Source organism: Dama dama, chromosome 28, assembly GCF_033118175.1.
Source record: "Dama dama isolate Ldn47 chromosome 28, ASM3311817v1, whole genome shotgun sequence".
NCBI classification, from domain to species: domain Eukaryota; kingdom Metazoa; phylum Chordata; class Mammalia; order Artiodactyla; family Cervidae; genus Dama; species Dama dama.
The window spans coordinates 18,788,783-18,811,185 of NC_083708.1; the positions used below are offsets into that span (position 1 = coordinate 18,788,783).

General features: G+C 39.1%; 1 protein-coding gene across 1 annotated transcript in view; it reads right to left on the reverse strand.

The window, feature by feature from the left end:
• HMGN3 (high mobility group nucleosomal binding domain 3) overlaps positions 1 to 22,403 on the reverse strand; it is a 33,513-nt gene that overhangs the window by 8,373 nt on the left and 2,737 nt on the right. The window contains exon 2 of the mRNA XM_061131611.1: positions 4,072 to 4,122. Coding sequence (XP_060987594.1) covers positions 4,072 to 4,122 — 51 coding nt within the window. The remainder of the gene's footprint in view (positions 1 to 4,071; positions 4,123 to 22,403) is intronic.

Here is a 22,403-nt window from a genome sequence, read left to right on the forward strand (position 1 = left end):
CCAGGCAAGAGGGGAAGAACTGAAGAGGCAGAGTGATGTCACACCCTCACCCCCACCCCAGGATTTCCAGAGACATTCCAACAGAGCACTGCCTGCCCGCTGTTCCGATCCAAATGACTCACTACCTTTTCATAATTCAGGTCCAGTGTAAGAGTTTCAAAATAAAAAGCCTACAAAATGCATGCGAAACAAAGTCTGCCTTTACGAGGCCATCTAAATGGTGCCATCTCTAAAAAGCATATATTTTACAGTAAAATGATTTTATGACTTCCTGCCTAAAACTTACCAGCTCTTCTATGTTAGGGAGAAAAACAAAAACAATTTCTCTTAAGTATTCTTCTCTGAAACCATTCTAAGACATGCTCTTTCTCACTGCAGAGAGGGGAGGCCGAAACAAACTTTCGCTCCCAGTCAGTAGTACTGACTTTGCACCAGGTGTGTATACCCTCCTGGAAAGTTTCATCACATTTCACAAGTCTTCCTATAAATGACTGGACTCTATTTACTGGATACAAAATAGACCCGGCTGCTCTTCTCCCCTCTTTCAAACACTAGAATTTGAAGTATTCATTTGAGACTCAGACTGTGGGGCAAAACTACTATTAAAAAAAAAAAAAAGAATTTCTCTCAATAAACAAGGGTTTACTGTATAGCACAGGGAACTATATTCAATATCTTATAATAACTTATAGTGGAAAAGAACTTTTAAAAAAGAATATAGATGTATACATATATGTGTATCACCAAATCATTTTATGTGCCTAAAACACAATATTGTAAATCAACAATATGTCAATTAAAAAAAAAAAAAGAATGTCTCTCCATTTGTTGATTGTGAATCAGCAGAAAAAGTGGCCAAAAGAGCAGTCCTCGGGGGGAAAACAGGAAGGCTTTTAGAATGATGGGTCGCTAAGAGTTATAGAAACAGCGTGAGTGTTTGTTACTGTAGTACACAGGTGCTGGACAAAATGGAATTATTCAGTGAGTATTTATTGATTACCTGATATAAACTCCCTAGGCTGGACAAAATTATAGTGAGGGCTACTATGAAGGATATGGAGTCTTTAATGTCCTGGTTGCAAAAGCAGCACAGACGTCTGATCTCAATATGACAGAATTCCCTGGAAGAGCTAGAGACAAGTAGAATCACTGGACTTAGCTTAATATTGCTCAAAACATATGGGCCATTCCAGTGGAATTCAGAAGTATATTTACTTTCATGAGATTTCTTAGTGCTTCTGTGCTTCACCATGCACTTCCAAGCAAAGCCTACAAGTCAAATTGCTTTTAACTTTCAAAAACAAATGAAGAGCTAGGTAGAATTTCCCCTCTTTGCAGAACTGCGAAGTGAAGCAGGATGCATATCAGGGTCTTGACTGGAGGATGGAGAAGACAGAAAAGGCACGGGGTGACCAGATTCTTTTTTTTTTTTTTTTGGCCGTGATGTGTGGCATGGTCAATTCCTGACCAGGGATTGAACCCGGGCCCCCTGCACTGGGAGTACAGTCTTAACCCCTGGAACACCACGAAGTCCCATGACCAGATTTACAATGACCCCAAAAGGGGCATAAGAACAGGGGATTTTGAGTCAGAAGACTCAGAAATCTTTCCTGGTGCTGCAACTGACTAGGTGTGACACCTGGGGGAAAAGTATGTTATTTCTCTGAGAACCTTTTTCACTCTTGTTAAACAGGGATAATAATTGGTGCCTCTGTTGGCCAAAACAGTTCTTCTCTGACATAAATTACTCCCTCTGATTGCTTTCTTTTTCTTCATAGCAGATTTCTGATCATTTTATTTACTCTATCTTTCGCCCTCCTACAGTGGAAGCTCCATGAAGGCAGAGACTTGCTCCTTTGTTCACTACGCAATCTGCACAGCCTGCTGCATTCAAGTGCCCCACACGTCTTTTGGTTGCTTTGGTCGAAATGCTGTTACTGTTGTTCAGTCGTTAAGTCAGTCGTGTCTCACTCTTCTCAACCCCCTGGACTCCAGCATATCAAGCTTCCCTATTCTTTACCATCTCCCAGAGTCTGCTCAAACTCATGTCCACTGAGTCAGTGATGCCATTCAGCCATCTCATCCTCTGCCGCCCCCCTTCCCCACCTGCCCTCAATCTCCCCCAGCATCAGGGTCTTTTCCAATGAGTCTGCTCTGGGCATGGCCAAATGTTTCTACGGGAATCCTGAAGGGCTCTCTCCCCTCGTTCCAGGGTTAAATTAAGGGTCAGCTCAAACAATGGAGGTGAAAGGGCTTAGGAATCTGCCCAGTGTAAAATGACTGTAGCCTATCACTTTGGTCATTTATTGTCCAGATACTATACTCTACACTGTGCCCTTCAAATACAGTGGAGGAGATTTTCAAAAGGGGATCCTCCTTTGTAACTGATATTTATTGACTGTAGACTAGGCTGGGCACACTCAGTGACATAACTAGAAGACCCCATCAATTCAGCAGGGAAAATCAATATATGATCAAACAGTTCTTATCCCAAAGCACTTCTAATTAACCAACCTTTTCACTTTTTAAACAATTGTGTTGGTGTCCTGAAGACAAATCATAAGTTTTACTCTGGTCTTGATTTAAATGATAGGAAGAGTCTTTTCTAGGAAAGATTTCTGATAGCAGTAAGATAATACATGCAATCAGATAAAATATTAAAAATAATAATGTAAAAATATAAGTAATAAAAATTCTGAGGCTAAAAGAATATGCATAAGACAGTTGTATGAGCAAAAATGTTTTTCATGTATCCTAATCAGCTTGCTGACTTTTAGTGTTCAAAGGGGGGAAAAGTTGTTTTCACTATCCATGATCTGTTGTACATAATGGTTTCGAGGTTTTCTGACAGATCAATTTAAATAGCAGTCCCCAAGGAGAAACCCAAATGCATTTGTGCCCAAACCTAAAAACATTAAGGCGTATTACACTTAGTCAACTGTCCTACAGATTATGTTTCACCATTTTCCAGAAAATTCAAGCACTGGGACTTTGGTATGATAACATTTTTTTGTTTGCTTCTACCATTTGTTTAGTGACTTGACCTTGGATTGCCAGTTTTACCTCCCAAACTCTGCTGGACACTGAAAACTGGGTAAACGCATGGCAGGGACTTGGCTATAAGCAGTTCTGTTTGTTCTGCTTTTGAATTATTTCTTTACAGATTCTGTTGAAGATTTTCCATGCGGCAGAACGAACTTCCTTTTACAAGTCACGTGTAGGGGTTTTGCTCTCTTGACAACCTCTGAATTATTAACACAAAATGAGTCACCCAATCAAAGAATATGTAACTAGATATTGTTTTCGTCTCTTTCATGACCCGTTTTAGTTTATAAGTTCAAGGGTTAAGAGCTTCAGTGTTTCCACACACTGTAAAGTTCTGTGCAAAAGGGAACGGCTGTCATCACAGTTACCATCTCATCTGCTGCTCTGCTAGCTCGTCTCCTTTTAGAAGTTCATGATATTGCCATGGAAGGTCAAGTGCAAGTATCTCTTCCAAGTTCCCAGTTTTTTGGAGTTTTCTGTATTTTCATACAGAGCTTCTTTGACTTATTATCTAATTATCCCAAACCCTAAGAATTTTCCTGGTTAAAAATAAAAACTTCAAAATTCTGACATTTTACACATCTTTTGTAGTTTTTAACTTTAGAAGACGATTGCTTTTAGGCAAATATTCAGAACCCAAACAGTAATTTATAGTTCACTCACTGGAGTGGAGAATTTATTAAATCAACAGTCTTTCATTTCCTTACTGTGAAAGGCGGACTTTGTTCTCCTTGATGAATTTACCTATTATCTCACTCTTTGCCCAGAAGGAATTCTCAGTATCTGCTTTAACAGACAGCAGCACTGACAAGTAGAAACATAAACAGCATAGTAAGTGGAAAACACCTCCTCAGTGCCCCTGAAATCTACCGAGGCCAAGGGCTGTGACAGAGCCACACTTTTATCTCTGGTTTACGCAGTCTCAACAATCCAGTTTAGAAGAGGAGTCATTCAGATGCAGACAATCATAACAATACTAGAAATTCCAGTTAACAATTAAATGCAGGGTGTTAAAGATACACTTACCTCCTGTTTAGTTACTTTGGATCCATCCTTGCCCTCTGTATTCTCTGGAGACTAAAAAGAAAATATTTGGGTGAATTGTATTTAAGTTGGAAAATGCATATTAAAAGACCACATAAGCCAATGATAATCTCCAGGGAAAAGTAAGCTTGTAAGAGGATACGTTTTACACACACACACACACACAGACACACAGACACACACACACACACACTGCATTTATCTGCATAACTGCTCTAATATTAAACCAGAATTGTTGCAAGAACTGATCTGAGCCCCTGTTCTCAATGTACACTCACTTGAAGTGATTTTCACTGATTTCTCTTGCCACCGGGGGAAAGAACAGGGAGCCAGTAGTCACTTTGTTCCCCTGAGATGAGAGCAGGAAACGCCCAGGCCAAGCGCAAAACTGTATTTTCACCCCATACTTGCCTCACTTTGATTTCTAGCCCATTTCCTGATAAGACTTGACACATTTATCATGAATTCCTGTTTTTCCATCAGTAACTCCAGGGTCTCTCCCACACTCCCAGCCTCAGCGGAACGGCCCAGCACCCAGCCACCCTAGCTGATTTCTTCCCAGACTTTGATCCATCCCCCCCCGGGCAGCATCTGCCCACTCTTGCGACAGCTCAAACCTGACTCCTTTCCAGACTCCATAAATACACTTAGATTTATAAGACAAATCAATTATGTCAATATATTTGTATTGGCTGAACAATAAATAAGATGAAAATTCAAATAATCAGAAAATTAAGACTATTTGACACAAGACAGGAATAGAGTGGGCTTCCCAAGTGGCGCTAGTGGTAAAGAACCTGCCTCCCAGTGCAGGAGACTTAAGAGACGCGGGTTCGATCCCTGGATGGGGACGATCCCCTGGAGAAGGGAATGGCTACCCACGCCAGTATTCTTGCCTGGAGAATCCCATGGACAGAAGAGCCTAGCGGGCTACGCAAAGATTTGGACACAACTGAAGTGACTTAGCAGGCAAGCATACAGGAATAGAGGAGTGGCTCAGACGGTAAAGAATCTGCTTGTAACGCAGGAGACCCAGGTTTTGATCCTCGGGTCGGGAAGATCTCCTGGAGAATGGAAGGGGTACCCACTTCAGTACTCTTGTCTGGAGAATTCCATGGACAGAGGAGCCTGGTGGGGCTACACTCCATAGGGTCACAAAGAGTCGGACACTAACTGAGCGAATAGAATTCCTGGGACAAAAAAATACAAATAGCAAACTGATATTTAACACAATGCATGACTTAGGAAAATAAAACAGCTATGTGGTAATGCCTAGTCTGAGAAAATGAGAAAAACATTGAAAAGCTTCTCAAATCCAATGTTTGCTGGGGTTGGTGACACTGTGAATTAATACAATATTTTCAAAGAACAATCTGGCAATATAAAAAAGACACAGAGGACTAATCATGTAATGACGGAGTAATTCTGATTTTGGAACCAAGACTCAGAGAAAGAAACTTTGTAAAAATACCGTTTTGTTTGTATTCTTTCTAATATGAAATAACTGGAAACAACTCACAGGATCAATAAATAACAGACAAATGTTTAGATAAACAATATAACTATTAATGTTATGGGGTTAAAAATAGTTAAGCTATGTGAACACATGGAAAGTCCACATAAAGTAAGATTAAATTTAAACGCTTAGATTATAGGAAAATCCCTGGCAGACCAGTGGTTAGGACCCCACACTTCCACTGCTGAGGGCCTGGGTTCAATCTTGGGTAGGGGAACTACGATCATGTAAGCTGCACAGTGCCGCCAAGAAAATATTAATAAATAAACAAAGGCTTAGATTATAAAGTAACGCGTAAAAGGTCAGAAGTAGCTGAAGTCTTTGAGAAAGACAGAAGCTTTTCTTCAATGCAAACAATACAGTAAACCTCTTCTTCTCTGAGACTGCCTAGTACCCAGTCTCTCTCCTCAGAACCTCCCAGATCCATGGAGTTCTCTCCTGTTTCCACATCAACCAACTATTTTCCCTCATCCATGGAATCCTCTCTATCATCAAGGAAAACAGAGCTTCTCTTTTCTCTCCCCACTCTGGCACCGGAATGTCTGGCTCACAGATCCTGTGCTGTATCAGCCGGCTGAGTTAGAGACAGAAAAATCTTAGAAAATCTAACAGGTGAGCCATTTGACTTTGCCCATTCCCCCAGTCACCAATGTGACCCTTCTGGCCACAAACCAGGCGCTCTGCTGTCTGAAGTGCTGGGCTCTCATTTCTTATCCAGCCACTCAGCAGATCCGATCTGGGCTACCCTCTACCTGTAACTGACAGGCTTTTAAAGAAGCAGCACACAGCTTCTTCTTGTTTTTTGGCCATGTGGGATGTTAAGTTTTCTGATCAGGGATTGAATCCACCCTCCCTGTATTGTAAGCGCGGAGTCTTAACCACTGGACTTCCAGGGAAGTCTCCACACAGCTTCTACTGACATTAAATGACATTAATTTTTTTTTTCTTAAACTGGTATTATCCACAAATTTTTTCCCCTTAAACTGATATTAATGACATTATGTTCAATATGCTTCCAGGCAGTGGATTTGTGACAGCAATATGACTGATCACTCTCTAAACTGAACTAATATTGTTTGTACTGAATGCAAATTATTCAAAAGAGAAACCTGGAAACCAGCCCCCCCACCCCTCAAAAAAGGCAGGTATAACTGAATATGTTAATGCTTCCAGATGAATGAATGAGCCTAAGACTGGAGATGGGAAGGGAGACAACTGTAAGCAAAGCTGGTTTCTCTGGCAACCACTCCACGAGATCACTGTATAAACAAGCACACAGCCAACTGGTAGGCAGGAACGACCCAAGCGATCGTCACCCTGGGATCAGTGGGGTTCTGCGGCACACACCCAGGTCCAGACACCACTTCGCTCTTGTCTCTCTAGCTCAGAGCCCTGTGATCTGGGACAGTGACCTGATCATGTGACTCCGTCTCTTTCTCTGATCGAGGATGATGACACTGAACTCAAAGGGTCCTTGTTTACGATCAAGCGAGATAATGGGAAGAGCATTTCATACACTGAATGGCTATACAGATGTTATACAACATAACCTATAAGATATTAATGAGTCTTTTTTTATAGTACAATTTTTATTTGAGTATAGAGGTAGAATAAAGAACCACCTTTTAATCCTGAAATTCTAGACTTCCATATTTGGGACTAAGCCATATCTACTAAGCCGTATTCGTCTTAATGAGTCTGTAAATTATCACATATGATATATTAAATTCAACAGAGTCTTGAGGTTAAGCACAATTCCTTACATCCAGATTCCCTGCAACCTTGTCATCTGTTTCTGTTACATGGAGTAACAGGTATATGATTTCAGAAAGACCTACCACCTTTCAGGCTGTCTTATCACACACTGCTAACACTTAGCCATGAGGCTGGAGAGAGCAGGAGGTCATGGTATAAGGGACTCAAAAGAGAAGCACGAAGATTTCATCCGAGATTTTGAGGAATAAAAATGAAGAAAGGGGAGAAATAAGGCTTGGGGGTGTACACAGATGATCTCAGATATACTTCAACCGCCTTGTGAGCAGAAGGGAAGGATGAAGTGAGTGAGACAGGATGCGGGGGGTTCCAAGGCAGAGGGGTTCCTGCCCGGCTCCCCCAGACAGGGCAGACTCACGCTGATCTAGTTTGAATGCAGAATGGTCAAGAAGGCAGAGAACCACGGCCTAAAAAAAAGATATTCACATATCCGAGGCTCCTTCAGCATCCAAGTGGATGGGGACTGAACTAAGAACCAGCAAGGGGTAGGGGACACATGTGGTGGCCTGATGAAGGCACAGCAGGGATTCTGGGGGAGTCAGAAATACCACTGGGTGGCAGATCGCGCAAGTCAGCAGGCAGCTGGATCACCAAACACCTGGTAACCCAGTGGAAAAAGAGAATCAGCCAAGAGCACGAACTGCGTATGGCAAAAATCAACAGGTAGTTGAACTTTTAAAAACTGCAAGTTCTGAAAATGCAAGTAGGCTCCTTGAAATTAAAAAGAACTCAAAACATAAACTCTAGACCACATACAGAAGAAGAAAGAATGAATTGTCATGGAGTGCTGAGAACTAGCTCAGAATGCAACAAACAGCAATAAGGAGATAAACAGTATGAAAGAGAGGTTAGGAGACACAGCGGTTAACTGCAAGGACCCACATATGTTTAATAGACATTCAGAAGCAGAGAACAGAGACACTGGTGGGAAGGCAAAGGCATAATGGGTGAGAATCTTCCCAAACTGAAGTCATGAGTCTCCAGATGGAAAACTCACACCAAGGAACAAACTGGAAACAAAACAAACCAACCATGTACAACGAGACATGATAAAACTACAGAAGGTGAAAGAAAACAAAGAAAGTCATTAAAAGTTTCCAGAATTAACAGATGGATTATTTTCAAAGAATTAACTTCTCACCAGAATCTGTAAACTATAGGAAACTCCAGAGAAATGTTCAAGGAGTTGAGGAAAACTGTCAGCCTAAAATTTTACACCCAGCTATCATTCAAGAGTAAAGGTAAAATGAAGATATGTCAGAATACAAATACTAAGAGAGTTTACTGCCAACAGAGTCTTTCTTTCAACAAGGATCTAAAACTAAAGGATCAAATTCAGCAAGAAGAAAAGAGAATTGAGATGAAAGAAAAATGTATATGAAAAAAGTATAAAATATATTGGCAAATCTATTAATTGTAGATACTAATATCTATTTTTTGTGTTTAAAATATTTCAATAGAAATCATAGACTAGTGTTGCCCTATAGAATTATAAAATGTAATTTTAGATTTTCTGATAGCTAATGAAGGAAGTAAAAAGACAAAGGTGAAACTAATTTTGATAATATATTTCATTTAGCTGAAGATACCTGAAACTTTATCATTTCAACATGCTATCAAGATTCAAATTATTAGTCAGATATGTGACAAACATTCTTAACACTAAGTCTTCAAAACTTGGCATGTATTTTACACTTACAGCACATTTCCACTCAAATGCTAAGTTTTCACTAGGAATACCTGACCCATCTTTAGAGGTCATAGACTTTACTGTAGTTTCACATATCCAGGTTGTTGCAAACATGTTTAAAATCTCCCAATAACTGAATCGAATATCAGCTTTTAAATTTAAATTGATGAAATTAAAATTTTTAAAACTTGGCTCATTCTTTCTCAGTGGCTAATAGCCTCACGTAGTTAGTGGCTGCCACACTGGGAGGCACAGGTCTAGACAGTCACAACCATGAAAGATGAGAGGAAGGGGAACAGAATATCCCCAGCTCCAGCATGGGAGGGTCCTGGTTTTGTTCTAGAGGATTATACACAGAATCATTTTAGATCATATTAAAATAAAAATTTAAAGACAGGCATTACCTTTTTAAAGAAAATAAAAAGCATCTATACACTTAACAAATCAGGAGGAGTGAAATAAAGTGAATTTTACAAATCAAAGGCAAGGAAGAAAAGAGTAAAAAAAAAAGGAAAACACATGATAAATAGAAACCACAAAATAAGTCATTAGAAAAAGCCCACATATATTAGTTATCATAATATACCTAAACAAATTACACTCATTCATTATAATGTCAAACAACAGAAGAAATAGAATGCAAGTATATGATTACTTGTAAATTTCCAAACATGCACAAATCTATATTATGGATTTATAAATTACATATACATCATGAACATCTAAAATCATGACCTGCAAGGATATCATGACCTGCAAGGATACTGCAAGGATAGACAATGAATTCATAATCATAGTTATCTTCAGGCAAGGTCACAGGGGAAGGGAACCAAGGGGTGTTTTGAACTTAAACTTTACAACATTTAATTCTTAGAAAGAGCTGAAGTAAAGAAGATAAAAAATGTTCAAATACGTGGATTCTAAATGATGGGTAAACAGGCATGTCATATTACTTCCTGAATGTTTCTGTATTTAAAACCCCCGAAGTATTACCAATATTCAGGGGAAAGGGGGTGGAGATAAAGCCCCGTTGACAGCGCCACATCTCCTGCCAACACAAATTCCACAACTATTAGTGTTTCTTGTATTTCTTACAAGTCTGGGCGGACACCACCTCTTCCTCTTCTGGCCAAAACATATAGTTCTGAGTCATTTCATCTGTGCTGATATGAAGGAATCTGGAGTCAGGCAAGATGGGAAGCCAAGATCATTAGAGACACGAATTCAGAACTGTCCTCTTGAGCGGGTGTGGGAGCAGAGCTGGTGAAGGAAGCCAGGGTTCCTTCAGCAGCTGACCAACTTCACTGTCTCCACTCTCCCATCTCACAAAGATGCCGGAGTCCCGCATCTGAGGACACGAAAATGCGCCGAAGGGGACAAAATCATACGGCCTTAAGACTGCAACAGGATGAGGAGTCCTTCTTGGGAAACGAAGGAAATGAAATCTGGAATTTTCATTCTGCAGACCATCCATAGGAATCAACAGAACAAATGCCCACTTATTGAGATTCTCCTTGAATAAACAGCAGTTACCACTTTACTCAGGGGCTCTTCCCGGGACCATCAGCCCAGCTTTCTCTCTCCAAACTCAGGAAGGTATCTGCAAAGATGAAAGAATCATTATGCCCCTCAACAGTTGCTTGGAAACAGCTCTGGATGGTCCTAGCCTCCAAATTGGTCACTTCTGAGAAAAATTATGAGGGTGTGGCAGGAAGCTGGGAAGTATAGTACCTCCTGGTGCCATCTTTTTCAGCTGCAGAAGAAAGACAAGAGCTCGGGCTTCTTAGCAATGAGTGCTGGACCTTCTGTTAAAGTTCCAAATAGTCTTTACTGCTAAGTGCAGGCTCTCAGAGTTTTCCTTCCAAGACAAGGGTTGGAAGTGACAAGGGTTATTGTTTTCTAACTTAAGTGAATTCACTGAGATCTTAGAGTTTGTACACAATTCAAGTAACCATTAGCCAGCTGCCATAGAACAAAATCCAGACTCAACTGCTGGATTATCTATGCTGATGCAGGAAAGTTGGGAGCAGATATAACACTGCAAATAAACAATCACTTCTTTTCATCTGGGGAATGTATTACTTTGAGCGGACTCTTATTTAACTTGCTGGTCAGTATGTTTAAATTAGTATCATTTCTCTTTTAAAATTAATTTTTAAACATTTTCTTTTAAAACTAATTTACATTTTCTGTTACAAAGCTAAAGCTGGAGAAAATAGAGCAGTCCAATAGTGAGCTGGTTAGCAGAGGGAAACCATTTGAGGACAAAAATCCAAATAACCCACCCAGAGAAAGACTGAAATGTGTCCATAACTAAGTTTTCACTCTTCTGCTAAAATTGACACATAATTAAATTACTTAAGGCAGCATTAATTTCCCTCCACAAATGAGGGCACTGTCCATGAAATTCTCACGAAGTTTTCCAAATAACACATATTTCCCCTTAAACTCAAATATGCACATATTTGAATTTGACTCATGAAACAGACTCTGCCAATTTTATTCAAAGCCTTAAGGACCACTGATTAACATCCGCATGGCAGTTTTCCGTTCACTCTCTAAGTGTATGTTTGGGACCTTCCAATACTGCCATTTCCTTCTCCAGGAGATCTTCCCAACCCAGGGACTGAACCTGGGTCTCCCGCATTGTAGGCAGACACTTACTGTCTGAGCCAGCAGGGAAGTCCAAGCCAGCAGGGAAGTCCAATACTGCCTTGCTTGCTAAAATAACTCTTAAAAAATCCAGTATTTGGGAGTGAGAGGTCACATGCAAATGACCTTCATTAATAATGAAACCAAGGTCAAATTTCTTTCTTACTTCCTCCTTGGCTTATGTCTATTAATTTCATCAACTTCTAGAAACGCAAATAGCTTATTAAGGCCATGAAGCTAGTATGTCTTCCCAAAATAAAATCTTGTTGTTCTCGACAAAAGTAATGGAGTAAAGACTCTGCTTTAAAAAGACTCTTGAACTGAAATAAACAGCAACTCTCTCTTTTCTGAGAGATACTTTTAAGGAAAGTATCTCACGGATTCCATTACAAAAGACAACTGAAAGCAAAGAAAAAGCCGTGTTTTAAGTATGCTCAGTGAAATTTTCTTTGTATAAATGTACATAATTTAAAAATGAAAATATATCATTAATACGAAATAACTTAAAAATTTTACACAGCTCTTTGGTCTGAGCTGCCTTTTTCACGAGAGTCACCTCTTCCCATATGTTGGGTGAATGGGATGATGGAGGAAGCTCCTGGCTGAGGCTGAAAACCTGACCCCAACCTGGCTTGTATCTTATGTCCCTGGGCCTGAGTTTCTTCATGAGGAAGACTAAGAGGTTGGATCCAAAGATCTCACTCACCTGACTTACTGAGCTACTCGAATATATACTAATCATATATACTAACATACACTATGGAGTGTATATTACAGAGATGTCAGGTACTTAAGCCTTGGAAAGGGATACAAGAAGAGACCCAGAGCAACCATCATCCTCTCAGCAAACGTGCAAGGCAGTGATCTAAATGAGTTAATCTCCTTCCCCACAATCCTGTGAGGCAGGTAAACACCATCATATCCATTGTATGAATGAGGAACTGAAGCCAGAGAGGTTTAGGTAACTTGCCAGAGACAACACAGCTGGTAATCTCACTGGTAAGTGTAAGAGCTGGGATTCAGACCCGGGGACCGGGCTCAGAGTTCATCCTCTCATCCACTACAGGCTCTAAGCGCTTCCTTCTGGCTTTGCTAGATTCAAAACTGGGTGCAGAGCTGGGACAGCACAGGTGCAGAGTTAGGGCGGCAGGAGGCTTCCAGTCTGGGAAGTACCTTAACCTGATTCTAGACCTGAGCAAGCAGCACATAATATGTAATGGAGTGTTTCCTCCTCTGTCTCATTTCTGAGCCTCTTAGAATAACAAGAAACAATTTCCCATTAGAAATATGACGTATTAATTGCTTCCAAGTTCTGGCTATTTGCAGTGAACAATGGGGTGCATGTATTGTCCCAAATTACAGTTTTCTCTGAATATATGACCAAGAGTGGGACTGCGGGATCATATGGTAGCTCTGTTTTTAGTTCTTTAAGGAACTAAACGTCCATTTGAATGAATAAACATGTGGGAACTTCCCTAGTGTTCCAGTGGCTAAGATTCCTCTCCTCCAACGCAGGGGCCCAGATTTGATCCCGGACTGGGAACTAGATCCCACATGCTGCAACTAAAGAGTTCACACACCCTAACTAGAAATCCTGCATGCCACAACTAAGACCCGCATAGCCAAATAAAATAAATACTTTAAAAAAAAAAAAAAAAAAGATGTGGTACATATATACAATGGAATATTTCTCAACCATAAGAATGAAATAATGACACAGAAACATCGATAGACTTAGAGATCATTACACTAAGCAAAATGTCAGGCAGAGAAAAATATCATGACATCACTTGTATGTGGAATCTGTAAAAATGATACAAATGAACTTATTTACAAAACAGAAACAGACTCACAGACTTAGAACACAAATTTACAGTAAACAAAGGGGAAAGGTGAGGGTGGGATGAATTAGCAGTTTGGGATTAACACATACACACTACTATATACATTAATAAAACAGATAATCGACAAGGACCTACTGTATAGCACAGGGAACTTTACTCAATATTCTGCAGTAAGCTATATGGGAAAAGAATCTGAAAAAGAACAGATATATGTATATGTAAAACTGAATCACCTTGCTATATACCTGAAACTAACACAATACTGTAAATCAACTATACTGCAACATAACCTATACTGCAAATAAAAAAATAAAAAATTAAAAAAAAACTAAACCTATTATAAAACTTAAGATAATTCTGAAAAAATAAAAATATTACATGTTGAGATGCACATAAATTTACTATCCTAGGTTTTTAAATGTTCATACATATGGCTACAAGTACTTTCATCTTACTATTAAAAGACAAAACACCAAATCATTTCTATCATTTTCATAGCACTTTATGTTTCTCTATGTACACTCACCTTGTTGCTGTGTTTGATCATCTCAACTGCACTGACATACACAGGGACTGTCTCAATATTCCCATTTTACAGATGAAGAATAGAGGCTCAAAGAGGTCAAGTGACTTTCCCCCATTAAAGGGTGGGGGAGACCACCCTAGACCCCAGGCTCTCAACTTTTACACCAGTGATTTTAAAGGGATGTTATCAAATCCCTTTATTTTCCTATTTGCTCAGATACGAATTTACTTCTACTAAATGGTAAACAAGTTATGATGTTCCTTATATTTTTGTAAAATGAATCAAGCCAGCTCTGATGTGATGGACGTGTGACCATTAAAAGGGGGGACGGTAAAATTAAAAACTGTAAATAAAAGAAGAGATAAAGGAAAGCAATGAAGAGTAGACACAAAAGATACAGTTCAAAAATGTATTCTATGGCATATATATGGAACATCAGAAGTCTTGTAAGCTTCACAGTCAAGTCTTTGGTGTGTTTACTTCCCACATACACTGGGTTTAAGACTCACAGCAACTTCCCACAAAGTAGAATTTAACTAATTGTGTCCAGTATTGTAAAAAGACACAGCTTATACCCAAAAAGAGAAAGAAAAGAAAAGAAAAAAAAAAACACCTTTGGGGGTAAACTTTGTATTTATCTGTGTATGGGGTCAAAATAATAAAAGATGTAACTTTAAAATAACGTCACTTCATACCTTTTAAAAATAACTTTTGTAATTAAACACTAATCAACTGGTAATCCAGAACTCTGAAATAAAAATCCATTCAGTTCTAGGTCCAACAGCTTTTCCAAGCTATGAGGCTTTTATTCTTATTTGATGAGTTCCAAACACAAAAGCACTTGCTTGTTTTTTAAATCCAACGCCTAAGCAATGGGGGCTTCGTATACGTATTACAACCTGTCAATGCTGCTGCTTCAGTTGTGTCTGACTCTTAGCGATCCTCCGTCCCTGGGATTCTCCAGGTAAACACTGGAGTGGGTTGCCATTTCCTTCTCCAATGCATGAAAGTGAAAAGTGAAAGTGAAGTCGCTCAGTCGTGTCCGACTCTTCGCAACCCCATGGACGGCAGCCTACCAGGCTCCTCCATCCATGGGATTTTCCAGGCAAGAGTACTGGAGTGGGGTGCCGTTGCCTTCTCCACAACCTGTCAATATTACAGTATAATATGCAAGTGTTCATGGGGTTCTCAGGTCTCTGAGACTCAGATTCCTCATCTGCAAAACTGAGCCAAAAATATATTCTACCATGTTGGGTTACTGGAGACATTAAATGAGATGGTGAATGCAAAGTTCTTAGCACAGGGCCTGGCATATGTGAATCAGTCAATGGATGTTCCATATCGTGTGGCCGGTATTTTTTTTTAATTGAAGTACTGGAAAAGACCCTGATGCTGGGAAAGACTGAAGGCAGGAGGAGAAGGGGACGACAGAGGATGAGATGGTTGGATGGCATCACCAACTCGATGGATGTGGGTTTGAGCAAGCTCTGGCAGTTGCTAATGGACAGGGGAGCCTGGCGTGCTGCAGTCCAGGGGGTCGCAAAGAGTCGGACGCGACTGAGGGACTGAACTGAAACTGATGCAAGTGTATTTACATGTTTCTGGTGACAGGCGAATATCCCTGTTGTCTGAAAATACAACAACGAAGACAATACACCTTGGAAATAGTAAGTCCACCAGTTCAGGGTGGAATTAAGAGAAAATATGAAGTTTTAGACTCTCAATACTCGAAGATGCCAATGCTTAGGGATGGAAACTTCACATATATACCTTGTGTAGGAGCCTACGGACCATTAGTTCCTGAAACACCCAGAAGGCTTCATGATAATGTGCATCTTTCAGAAGCCAGAGGACCGGACCCTGAGGGCAGCCTTAGGGTGTGATCACAGATAATAATAACTTGTGGGGTAACTTCTTCTTTCTGGTGCCTAGAAGCAATGGCATCAACCTATATCTTAATAAAGACAATATTTTAAACAGATGGACACACTTGTTTACATAACTCTTGAGTCTTTCTTGTTTCATTCATTGGGTGCCTTTATATAAATACAAATACCTATCACTGACTCAATGGATGTGAATTTAAGCAAACTCCGGGAGACAGTGAAGGACAGGGAAACCTGTCATGCTGCAGTCCATGGGGTCACAAAGAGTCGGACACAACTTTGAGAGACTGAACATCGACTACCACCTGAGATTATCAGAAATGAACATGTACGGGAAATACTGTGGTGTCCCAGTTAGGAGCAAAATGCTCGAGGGCTGGGGTGGAATTCCTCGTTCTGTCACTTCCCAGCTGTGTGACCCAGGGGAAATGGCTTCATCTGACTAAGTCCCAGTTTTCTCACTGTGTCGGGCTGAGACCAGCTGCAGGCTCCGTGGTTCAGGACACAGACTGCAGGCAGATCTGGCTCGGCCACCCCCTACCTCTGAAGATGTCATGGAGAACACACCTGACCGGGTGCTTAGATGATTCAGGTTATTAATGCAAAGTGCTGGGAACAGTGCCTGAGTCATAGAAAGCCACCTAAATGTTATTTATTGTGGCTGTCAGTATCATACTCTGTGAGACAAGGCCAGCCTTGCAGAACTGCAGGGAGAATAAAATGAAATAATATGAAATTACTCCACAATGCTTCCCACCCAGGTTTATCTCTAACAACTTCACATATTTTTATTTAAAAGAAGGTGTCTAATGACTATAAAGTACAAAGCTCAGCCAGGCATTCAATAAATGGTAGCTATTTAACGTTTACTGGTAATAAATATATGCATATGTTGTTACTGGTAAGTTTCTCTTAAAATATTAAATTTTGGAACCAATTTTGAGATTTAAAACCTTTTTTCTCTACCTCCCTACTTCTGATTATGCATATCATTTACTTTCTGTGACTGAACAAGCATTTGCTTTGGGCAGATTTAAATGGCCCTGTTTTCTGGATATGCCCACAAGATGTAAAAATACTGGACTCAATAAACACCTTGACCAGCGTCCAATACATGATTCGATTGAACTCTTCTAAGAAGGCAGTGAAATGCACAATAAATAAGCAGCCAGTGGGGGGAAAAAATTCAACATTTTGATTTGGTTTGTTATCTTCAACACTGATTTTCAAATTACTCAGGAGACTACCGTCATATTTCAACACACTAGGTACTCTGAAAGCAGACAGCTTAAATGGTCCTTACATCAGTCGCCATTTCCAAACTGTAACCTGCAGGAAAGTGGAATATATTTAAATTTGGTGTAAACAAAGGCAGTGCTTTAGGGGAAAAATATAGGGAAAATGGATCACTTGATAACTGATTTGCCAAGGGAATTTTAATGTTATATGGTGATATTTTTAAGCATAGTTTTTTTTCTGTGAGAAAAATCAACCATGTAAAAATGCACCAGATGAAAGCTTCTGTTCTCTTAAAAACACTACATTTGTTATCTGGTTGTTGAACACTGACTTCTATAATTGCAGTTAATTGGACATACAGGTGAGATCTATGTGCCACTGGTCCTCCTGTAAAATAAAAGCTTGGATCACTACAAAGCTATTATTTCACTGCAATTCTCTTAATAATTAAAAATTATCATTCAGTATCCTATGATAAACCATAATGGACAAGTACATATATATATATATATATATTCCTATGTGTAAAGATAGATATATACACATAAAGCACTTTCCTATATAGCAGAAATTAACACAACACTGTAAATCAACTATACATCAATTAAAAACAAAAACCGGTCTCACAACATGGAACATCTATTGACTGTTTCACACATGCTAGGCCCTGTGCTGAGAACTTTGCATTCACCACCTCATTTAATGTCTCCAATAACCCAACAAGGTAGCATATATTTTTAGCCCAGTTTTGCAGATGAGGAACCTGAGTCTGAGAGACCTGAGAACTGAGAGGCTTACAGAGTTAAGCAACCTGCCCTAAAACATACAGCTGGTAAACAGTAAAGCCAGGTCAAACTGGACGATCTCCCCAGCAAAGACATGAAGTAATTCAAGTTACTCCTTTCTTTTCTTGAAAACGATTCATTCATGCACTTGTTCAACCAACAGGTATAGTACCTGTGCTAGGTGCTGTGGCGGGAATTAAGAAAAGACCAGAGCCATCAAACACTGCATGGTCAAGTGAAATGAGAAGGGCTACAAAATTAATTCAAAATTAGGCAATCAATCAAACAATATATGTCAATTTAGAAACATGGTCCTCACCTTTTAAACATCAGAGGGTGGCTACAAGAAAAGCATGGGGCCAGGAAGTCACAGAATCTTCACTAACGAGCGAGGGTACCTACTGTGCACAATCTAACCTCAACTGCTATGAATATAACAGGCCTTGAATTTAACTTTCTTCTACTGCAAAGAAAGCAAGACTTCACAGACGACCTCTATTAACAAACTAGCAATGATCCCCTTGAGATTAAAAAAAACAAAGTAACCCCCCACAACACTTTTAACAACTTTTTGTCAGTGTTTTTTCTTTGGACATTCAGTCTGGCCAAACTTGTGAATGTTTAGAGCTCAGAGTTTCTCTTGTGGTTCACTATCACTCCTTGCCATGAATTATAAACACTGTCATATTAATTACACTGTCAGACTGAAAGATCCTTAAAAACAAGGGCCTTTACTCACTCATTTCAGAAAGAGTTTGTAATGTCAATCATTCACTTACTTTCCCAGGTGATGGTACTCTGCATTAAGGTGATGCTTGATAAATGTTTATTTCACATGAAGTGAGTGAAGGGCTGAATAAAATGTATAACCCTGGTTGTTTTGGAGCCTTTACTCAAATGTAGGTTTCATAGACGTTATCAACTCAAACTCAGCAGTATTTATGGATGGCATACTATGTGTCAGGCCCTTTCACATTCAGACTGGGTAGCTCAAGATTGCATGCGTGCATGCTCAGTCACTTCACTCGTGTCTGACTCTTTGTGACCCTATGGACTGCAGCCCACCAGTCTCCTCTGTCCGTGGGATTTTCCAGGCAAGAATACTGGAGTGGGTTGCCATTTCCTCCTCCAGGATATCTTCCTAACCCAGGGACACAACCCATGTTTCCTGCATCTCCTGCATTGCAGGCAGATTCTTTACCGCTAAGCCACTGGGGAAGCCCAAACCAACTTATAGATTAAATTCAAGCCCTATCAAAATCATGGAAGGCATGCTGTAGAAATTTACAAGCTGATTCAAAAATTTGTATGAAAGCCAAAACAATTTTTAAAAAGAACATAGTGAGAGACTGACATTACCAGTATCAAATCTTACTATACCATTTTAACATGGTATTAACATATGAATTAAATATATAGATTATGAACACAATTCAGAGCACAGACATCAAACCTTTACATTTATGATGAACTGATTTTCGATAAAGGTGCTTAGGCACCTCAGTGAAAAAGGATGGTCTTTTTTAATAATTGGTGCTGTGACAAGTAGATATCCACATATACCAAAACAAAAATAATATAAAACTGAAACCCTTATCTCACACTATTTACAAATTTAACTCAAAATGGATCATAGACCTAAATATCAGAGCTAAAATTATAAAACTTCTAGAAGTAAGTATCTGTGACCTTAGATTAGGCAAAGATTTATTAGATAAGATGTTAAACGGATTTCATCAAAATTAAAAAAACTTCTGTTCTTCCAAAGACATCAAGACAATACTTTTTAAAAAGCCACAGATTGGAAGGAAAGATCTATAAATTATTTATGATAAAGGACTTGTATCCAGAATATATAAAGAACTCTTACAAATCAATAATAAGACGAAAATCCAATTTAAAAATGGGCAAAACATTTGAATAGACATTTCACCTAAGGTATCTATTATGCTAGTAAACACATGAAAAGATGCTCATTATCATTACTTATTATTGGAAATGTAAATTAGGCTAATTAAAAAGCTAGAAGCAAAAAACCCCAACAATATTAGCTATGAGCACAGATGCAGAGAAAACTGGAACCCTTACGCACTAATGATATAATTACCATCAAAATCAGTTTGGAACTTTCTTAAATCATTAAATATAGACTTTCATACCACCTGTCAGTTCCACCCTTAGGAAACTTCCCAAGAGAAAATGAAAATATGTCCATGCAAAGACTTACATATTCATGACAGCATTATTTATAACAATTCAAAATTAAAACAATTCAGATGTCTATCAACCTGTGAAAGGATAAACAAAAAGTCAGAAATTCATACAACGGACTACTATTAGGCAATAAAAAAAGAATGGAGTACGAATACATGCTACTCTATGGATGGACCTCAAAATCATTGTGCTGAGTGAAAGAAACCAGACACAATTAGACGACACAGTGTCTGATTCCTTTTATATAAAATTTCTAGAAAAAGCAAATCTATAGAGATAGTAATCAGTGGTTTCCTAGGACTGGGGTGGGAGTAGGGAATGTCTGCAAACAATGGAGAAGACCTTTCTGGAGTGATGGAAGTGGTTTAAAACTGGACTATAGAAATGTTACACAACTCTAAAAATGTATTAAAAGTCACTGATCCGTATACTTTGTATAGATAAATGGACTCTATGGTAAGTACATCATACCTCAATAAACTTTTTTTCTTTTTTAAGAGAATCATAGCCCCACGCATATTGCTTGAGAGTTGCTTAAATGTCAGTGTCACTCAGCACTGCACAGTGACACAATCTTTTTTTTTAAAACCACACTGTTTTTAAAAACTCACATCTCATTATTCTTAATGATATATACATTTATTTGATTTCTAGTTAAAGTAAACATTTTCATCTATTGGGTCTGTTATTTTCTTATAAGGATATACATCTATTTCATAAGGACATCTTTTCATCTTTTTTAAAGTAGCACACTTTTTTCAGTGGTATGTGGTAGAAATATTTTTTCCCAGTTTTTCATGAGTTTTAAAATTTTGTTAACAGGGTTTTCTTTTTCTTTGCCATACTGACATATTCATTTTCATGTAGTCAAATTTATCTATTTTTATTTACAGAGTCTGTCTCTGGTGTTATAATATGCAATCTTCTTTTGAAACATTAACCAGAAACCTTGAGTATTGCTAGGTAAGCATCCCCTGTCCCAAGCCCAGTGTTACTGGGCTTTTCTATTTTATGAAAAGAGATAAAACATAATTTCAAATCTGAAAGCTGTAGGCAGATGGACTTTTCTGCCTTAAACCTTCACGGGTGAAGAGACTAGTGTTGACATCCCAAATTCCTGCAAAATTGTCTCATTAGAGAAAACTTCTGATGTGATACACTTGACACTTCCAGTAGTTCCAGTGATGAGGAATTGGAAAAATAAAAAGAAGGATGTGAAAATGTGCCCGCTGCTGCTAGTCATGCCAGGACGATGGCTCGAGGTCTCGTTGGCTGAGGCCTCTTTGTAGACCATCAGGTCATTCCATAACAACGTGATCACTGCATTCAACGAGACCAGGCATTCGTGGATGTCTGACCGGAACAGTCTAGAACTCAGTCACTCACTGTCCTACCACCACCTCAGTCCAGGAATGTTATCATTTTCCCTGCTGCTCCATTCACTATTAGTGGGTGGTCACTCATTACCCATTATGTAATGAATACAGGAAACACAACTTTATTTAAATCTCACTGACTCAGGAAGCGATGTAACACTAACTGAAGAACTCGTCGCTACTGAGTGATATATTCATCGAAAAATACTACCGCAGTTCCAAAAACCACGTGTTTTCATGCAGCTATGACTACCACACAAAGATACAGAGAAAACTCATAAAGGCAAGACAGGCTCAAGGATGTACTGTACAACACAGGGACTACCGTTAATATTCTGCAGTAACTGTAAATGGAACGCAACCTTTATAACTGGAAAAAATTTTTTAAAAATAATAAAGTATTTAAAAAAAAGACATGCCATAAAAACGTTTTATATTAATGTGGACACTATGGCCTTCAAGGCATATAACCTGAGGCCCGGTCACATTAGATACAATCAGAAGAGGCATTCAAATGCCTGAAAACAGAAAATGACTGATTTTTTCCCTCTGTATATTTGAGTCTCCCACACACACATACATTTTCAAGACTGGCCCCAACTCAACCTCTTCCCTGTTCTATCCTACAGTTTTTGGAATCTATACTATATATTCTGGGACCTATACACAGGTTTAATATTATTCAATTGTTTCGTGCCCATTACTCATCAAATTAAACATAAGCTCCATGAGGGCAAACTTTGTATTCTTATGGCATTCAAGCAGTGCTAGGATTCCAGATGCTTCTGCTGACTTTGTTAGTGCCATTTCTTC